Source organism: Dendrobium catenatum, unplaced genomic scaffold, assembly GCF_001605985.2.
Source record: "Dendrobium catenatum unplaced genomic scaffold, ASM160598v2 fragScaff_scaffold_1083, whole genome shotgun sequence".
In the NCBI taxonomy this organism is placed as follows: domain Eukaryota; kingdom Viridiplantae; phylum Streptophyta; class Magnoliopsida; order Asparagales; family Orchidaceae; genus Dendrobium; species Dendrobium catenatum.
This window is the reverse complement of record NW_021319545.1, coordinates 352,918-359,857: the sequence shown is the minus strand read 5'-3', so window position 1 is coordinate 359,857 and position 6,940 is coordinate 352,918. Positions and strand designations below refer to the sequence as shown.

The window sequence follows — 6,940 nt, the reverse complement described above, 5'->3', positions numbered from 1 at the left end:
ATGGGAGTGTAATTTCCAATCTATTATAAACTAAGGTAAGGATCGAGATTTTCTTTTCTCATACAAATTTTAGATAAGTCTACACTTTTTTCATGGAATTTCAGGCACCCTGAGTGGGTTTCCTGCAAAATTCTGCCTGAGCTATTACCGAATTTGATGTACATGAACTAACATTAACTCTTATTTTGTGCAATCTAGTGTAGGCGTATGGAAATTTAATGTGAAATTTTCAACAATCCGACTTCCTTTTTTGGTTCGTCATATATTTTCTTTTTGATGAGAAAAGGGTTTCAAAAATATCATTTGCTTGTCTATGTTTTAGTTGCTCATTTTTCCTGATATTTTCTACAATCAATATATCCGTCAAATGACAATTCTGTAATTATGACTCCAGTAATAGGAGGCATGCGTTATGCTATATCTTTCATTCATAAGATTTTATTTTATTTTAGTTATGTTTTTAACGTAGTTGCTCCTTAGTCCTCCTTGAGTTTGGCTAATTTTTCATAGAAAAAAGAATGAAAGAATATCATTGCTGCTTGTTGGTCGATCAAATCTCTGAAAGGCTGGAATATCCATTCAATACAACCCCTCCCTCAATAAAAACAAAAGAAAAAAGAAAGAAAGTTCATCTGATTTTCAGTCTTTTCAGAAACTATCTATTTTACCCACAGGTTTACAGGAAAAAATACATCCTTACGCTTTTGATAGCTGCACTAAGTTTTTTTCATGGTCTGATGACGTTCTTAGCAACAGTTACTGTTTGCCATACAGTTAATTATGATGATATGCTGTGTTAATCACATACGAGAAACTTAGGAAAAATACTTTACAGCTTCCTTATGTGTCTGGTTTCACTCCTCTAGGCTTGAGTAATGCACACATTTGATCTTTTGAATCTAAGCAGGCACTGTTGATAGGACTAAATCTTAGCATGCCAAGCCTACCTCTTGTCTGTGGGGTACTCCACAGGCAATACCATCTGGCGTTCTTTAGAATTTTGCATGTGCATGCAAGTGACGCTGTTTGTATTTGGGATTTCTCTAATCTTGTTTGAAAGCCATATGTACATTGATCTGAGACATCTTCGTCTTTTTTCTCCATCCTGATGTTGATGCCTAACTCCTGTTTTTTTTCCCACCACGAGTCATTTTCCTTGCATCCTAGTGAAAAAGATTTCTGGTTATGATATTGTTTTCTTCTGTTTTTTTTTCCTTGCTTGTCTTCCTTGCAGCTGGACATATTCTCATCCAGGATCAGTTTTGGATTGTTGCCATACTCTTTCCTTTACTTTTATAGGAAGCAGCCAAACTACTTTTAGCTGCAGGCTTGTAAAGTGTTACAAAAATATGAAAAATTATTTCTATGGCTATTCTTTTTTACAAATATGTCTTATATGGGGAAGTCAGCTGTCATAAGGAAGCTACTGCCTTCTGAAAAATCCTGTGTCCCGGTGCAAGAATTGCCAGAGGATCATAAGCCTGTTTCTTGTGTTTAAACTCTTCCCATCTCGGCCCGAAGTGGAACTTCCATTCTTCTTGTGTTGTGTAATGTGGCAAGTATTGCTTCATTTGGATGTTAGCCTTCTTGCAGAATTCTAAGATCCTTTCCTGCTGTTTGAGTGCTTTCGCTAAGCTGTCTTGACCTGAAGAGCATGGTGCAGATGAAAGGAAAGCCACCAAGTAGAACACTTCTTCATTAGGAATAATTGCTGATGTTCTGTTATCCCACCTTAAAAAATAAAAAAAAAATAAGAAAAAAGAAACAATAAGCTCTAGATGTTCATGGTCTCATGCAGTATAGGCTGTGGCATTTAGGAGGAAGAGTATACTTGGATTTGTTCAATGGGTATAGCAGTATTGGACCATTGCTGCTGTCTGTGAGGATCTTTCCAAAAACCTCATTTGCGAAGGCATGGATTCCAGTTCTGGGTACTAGAAGATTAAGCCATGGGTGTGGAATTTCCCACAAACCTTTCGATCGCAGCATCACTTCAGATACATGCACTCTGTCAAGGAACTCTAGGAATGAGACTTCCGATTGGAAGAGTGTGGACGGAATATATCGAAGTTGTGATAGGAGCTCCTCAACTTCCTGCAATCAGGAAACACTCTGTTGGATATAGAAAGCAGAGTTTTCTTCAATCTTCATTCATGAATTTAAAGCATGGTTTACACTTGCCTGCATCATTATCTCAGGATATTCAGGGTCAAAGTTCTTTGTCATCTCGAGGCAGAAAAGAGTTTTCCCTTCAGAGTTGAAATGGCTGGCCTGCACTGGGTCCTGTGGATTGAAGGATGATCTCCAGTTGTTGAGAATCCCTGTCCGGTTTATGATCACAAAACCTTCAATGTAGTCAAAAGTCTTTTCTGCTGAGATGAGCTTCTCTTGATCCTCTGTGAAGCTGGTGAAGTCCGAGTAGAGAACTCTAATCCATCTCACCTGCAAGGGTAAATTGTTGCAGCTCGTTAGACGCAATGTTGAGTTTGTAGAAATTAGTATAGAAGTTCCCTTATGTTTACCATCTTTGGCGCTGGCTCTAATGCAATCCTAGCTCGGGTGATGATACCAAATTGGCCAAGACCTCCAAGAACACTATGGAAGAGCTCAACATTCTTGGTTGAAGAGCAATTGATAACTTCTCCTTTCCCTGTGATTACCTCAAGCTGGTGGACATTACTGATCTGGGGGCCTTGCCGGAAGGCCTGACCACTAATCCCAGCATTTGATAGAGTGCCTCCAATGGTGAGATGGAGGTAATCAGTCCATGACGTTGGCGCTAGCCCGTGCCTTAGAGTCTCCTTCAGAACGTCAATCCATAGCTCTCCACCAGGAGCTTCGACATATGGGCTTTCTCCTGCATGCACATGCATGTTTTTAGCCCTTCCCAGGGATTCCATGCGCACAACAATGCCACCAGGGGCCTGAGCCTGGCCTTGGAGTGAGTGCGCATGGCCACGAGCAGCAATGGTGAGCCTGGAGCTCGGGCCAAGCTGGAACACATGCCTCACAGTTGCAGCAATATCTGCAACTGATCCTGGGTGAAGAACCGCCGAAGGAAGGAAGTGGTATCGGTTTCCGAAGTCCATGGCGGCATTCGACACATCATGGGTGGTGAATTGCCCATCGATGGCCATGCTCCGGAAGGAGGCCGTGATCGGAGCATCAGGGTCTGACTTTCTGCTGTTGATACTTGCAAGCAGCAGGGCCATGAGTAGCTGTGGGATTGGAGATGCTTTCATGGTGGTCCTCTTAGCAAAGAGTGTTGAGAAGGAAGGAGGAGTTGGAGAGGTTGGGTTTGGTTTGAAGAGGGATGGAGGGAGATTTTAAAGGGGTAGGAGGGGGTTGAGGCCTGGTTACCCGGTCAACTAGCTATGTAACGTGAGAGGAATCCACAGAAGACCGACCCACTTGTTTGGTAAGTTGTGTGTGCATTAAGGATTTTCTTTTTAAATTGCCTTCACTAACATTTTTTTAAATGCAAAATGATATATGAGAGAGAATTGCCTCTCACGTGTATCCTTCTAACACTTTACAAGCTCCTACCCAGAGCTAACATTCTAGAACTTCAACCTGATCTAGATCACAAATATGTCTTGATCGGAGCTGCTTCTGCAGTGATTCTCTCTCTGCAAGAGGACTAAAGTTAGGCACTCAAACACCGAATTAGAGAGAGACTCATTTTTCACCAAAAAAGTTAACATCTTTGGATGAGCGTCAAGCACTTGTACTTCTACACCGACGTAATATATTCAGTTCTCCTCACAATTTGCTGGCTGGGCCTGATGGACAAATGAAAGCCATGGGTGGACCACTTGGGATGCGAAGTGGGTCTTCCACCTAGCCGCCTCCAGGTTTGAATATGGGTGGGGGCCTGGGCTTTGGTGTCCTGAGGAGTGGAGAGAGAGAGAGATAGATAGAGAGAGAGAGAGAGAGAGGCTGGAGATATTGGAGGATATCTTCAAAAAGTGGGAGGGGGATGTATCAGAATAAGCAGCAGGAGCAACAGCAGCATAAAGCGTAAAGTCTGAAAATGTTGGAGGCTTACTCCCAGAGCAGGGACAGCCACCACAACTTGAAAGTGAAGCTAGATCCTCTGCTACAATAACCAGAATTCTTTGCAATTAGCAGCTCGGTAAACATTAAGGTTTTGTTTGGGACGGCTTTCTTACTGTTCTTAAAATAGTTTTTGTACTATAAAGCCGCTTTATGAAGTAGTAAAACAGCCGCCTCAAACAAAACCTAAATTACTGTCCTTGTGTCTGCAAGTCAAGAGCTATGAGTATGGTACCTACCCTATGATGAGGGCCATGGTGTATCATTTTGTGAAGCCCATGTGAGGTGGGATTTTTGGAATCTTTTGTCTTCCTTAGCCATGAGGGCTTCCTTGTTGTGACCTGCGAAGGGCATAATTCTCTGCGTTGTTATTGTTGTGCTCTATTAGTTTTCTCTGCTCATTCGCTGTCTGCCCCTATTTGAGCGCACCAAGTCTTATTAACTGGTGAGTTATGTTATTGTAAATGTATCAAATATTGTAGATTTGATTTACTATTGGTAAATGACCTGATTTTTGGTCTCTGTGTGTGTCTAATATGTTCCATAAACAAAATCTTAGCTTTCATCACGCAAGCTTTTGTATTCATCAAATAAATTCATAATTTTTCGTCCATTATGTGAACATAATAGAGAAAATGATTCATATCGTTGGATTATGAAAGCCTAAATTTGAGTTATTTTGAACTGAGATTGATTTCATCTATAAACCAGTTGTTAATTAAGTAATTTAGTTCGATATAAGGCTTCGTTTGAGACGGTTTTTATATTGCTTCTTAAAGCAGTTTTTTTGTACGAAAAAAGCAGTAAGAAAGTTATCTCAAATGAAATCTAAATCTTATTTGACTCAAAAAAAATAAATTTGAATTTATTAGCGAATGAGTTGACCTTAATTTTGTTGGGATTCTAGAATGATATCTTGGTGGATTCCAGTAGTTGGGATTTAAGAGATTTTGTCCATACAAACAGGGATTGCATGCGTCACATTTAAATTGTGCTTATTCTGACTGGCTGTTGGCACGCGGGATTTCTTTTGAATTGGTTGATGAGAAGTTGTGAAGAGGCCAACATTGGACAATTTATATGAATTTTTTTTTTCTGAGTATAAATTTAATATTGGAGGATTTCAATTTCGTAACAGTGCAAAACAATTTTAATATTTTAATATATTAAACTATTTATTTGATGGATTTCAGCATCTCTCTCTCTCTCTTCCTGTTTTAGCTTTTGACGGGGATTGAGCTCGAATATTTTGACTGACAAAACAACTTGTATTGAGTAATGCCTTGATCAGATCAGATCAAAATGCATGTGATGTGGTTAAATGCGTGAACTCATTGCAAATAAAAAATTATTTATGCATAAATGTTTATATTTGAAACCAAAAAAATTATCTTAAGATATTGAAATATATGGACGGTTTGTTTTGTAGTAAAATTGGTGTGCAGGATATTTGGTATTCCTCATTTTGGGGATTTTCAAATATACAAAAAAATTATTGTCATTGTCACCGTCAATCGCCAGCTTCCATCATTGTTGTTGGCCATCTCCACCTTTGGCTGCCGCCGCAAGCCACCACCATTGCCATCGCTATTCACTTGTGGCCACCAGTGTTGACCATTGTCCACCTTAAGCGTCAACAGCCACCAACCCCCATCAGTCTTTGCCACCACCGCCCCATCTTAGGCCTTCGTCAGCCACCTTCGCCTCACCACAGATCATTAACCACCATCATATTTGAAGTTTACATTACATTCATTTTACTTCAAACAAAATAAAAAAAATAATCACATGCATTTATTTTACACTCATCTAAATAACGTCAAAGTATTTCAAATATACTGCATTTTTTTACCTTATATTTATTTTATTATGCATTTCTTTTTCAGCTAATCAAATAAACCCTTGATGAAGAGATAATTGCATGATTCTACAACTAGATTTAGAATCTATTTGGGCCAACTTTTTCTTTATTTTATTTTTAATATCATGCCACCCTTTTGCTTGGCTCCTACATTTTGGCTGGATTTCAATCATTTTAGGCTTCCTTTAGGATGACTTTTTTATCGCTTCTTAAAATCGTATTTTAATATCTAAATTAAAATTTTTTTACTAGACAATTGCTTAATAAGCAGTAAGAAAGCCGTCCCAAATAAAGCCTTAGGCATCGTTTGGGATGACATTATTTCTGCTTCTTAAAGCAGTTTTTTAGTATAATATTAAAAAAATTTGTACTAGAAAGCTGGTTTAAGAAGCAAAAAGAAAGTCATCCCAAACGAAGCCTTAGTCACAAAAAAAAAAATATTTTTTAATCATATTTGTTAGCAAGTAAACTATTATAATATTTTTTTTTTCAAAAATAATATTTATCATACTCAACGACTTAAAAAATTTCTCAAAATAACTTTACACTCATCTTTATAAAAAAATATAGCTAACTTCAATTCAATCTTAAGCCAGAATCAAATCCGCAGAGTTCCTAACCAAATCAATACTTTCTTTTCAGTCCTTTCTTTCTTCTTTTTTTTTTTCAAATTTGTTTGATCATTGAGATCGTGCAAGACTGTTCAATGTAAGTGGATACGTGACCACCAATGCTGACCATCGCCCACCTCCGATGTCAATGGCCACCAACTCCCATCAGTCTTCGCTTAATAAACAATAAGAAAGCCGTCCCAAACGAAATCTTAGTCCCAAAAAAAAAAAGTAGTTTTTATAATCATATTTGTTATCAAGTAAACTATTATAATATTTTTTTTCAAAAATAATATTTATCATAACTAACGAATTAAGAAAATTCTCAAATTAATTTTATAACCATCTTTATAAAACAATATAATTTTCTCAACAAAATCGTTAATTATCTCAAAATTGAGTCAACTAACTT

At 38.1% G+C, this 6,940-nt stretch overlaps 1 protein-coding gene and 1 long non-coding RNA gene across 3 annotated transcripts; one reads left to right on the top strand and one right to left on the bottom strand.

The window, feature by feature from the left end:
• Window positions 1–633: 633 nt before the first annotated feature.
• Window positions 634–3,552, bottom strand: LOC110102256 (cytokinin dehydrogenase 4-like). Its single transcript, XM_020830506.2, has 4 exons — window positions 2,523–3,552; window positions 2,182–2,442; window positions 1,832–2,094; window positions 634–1,731 (listed from the first exon to the last, which is right to left on the bottom strand). The coding sequence occupies exons 1-4, from the start codon at window positions 3,240–3,242 to the stop codon at window positions 1,413–1,415; spliced, it is 1,563 nt and encodes a 520-aa protein (XP_020686165.1). The 5' UTR covers window positions 3,243–3,552; the 3' UTR covers window positions 634–1,412.
• Window positions 3,278–4,576, top strand: LOC114580539. Of its 2 annotated transcripts, none has more exons than XR_003701984.1 (2): window positions 3,278–3,418; window positions 3,583–4,576. It is a non-coding gene; the product is annotated as an uncharacterized LOC114580539 (long non-coding RNA). The 2 variants fall into 2 exon arrangements; XR_003701985.1 differs by having other exon boundaries at window positions 3,287–3,418; window positions 3,551–4,576.
• The last annotated feature ends 2,364 nt before the right edge of the window (window positions 4,577–6,940 follow it).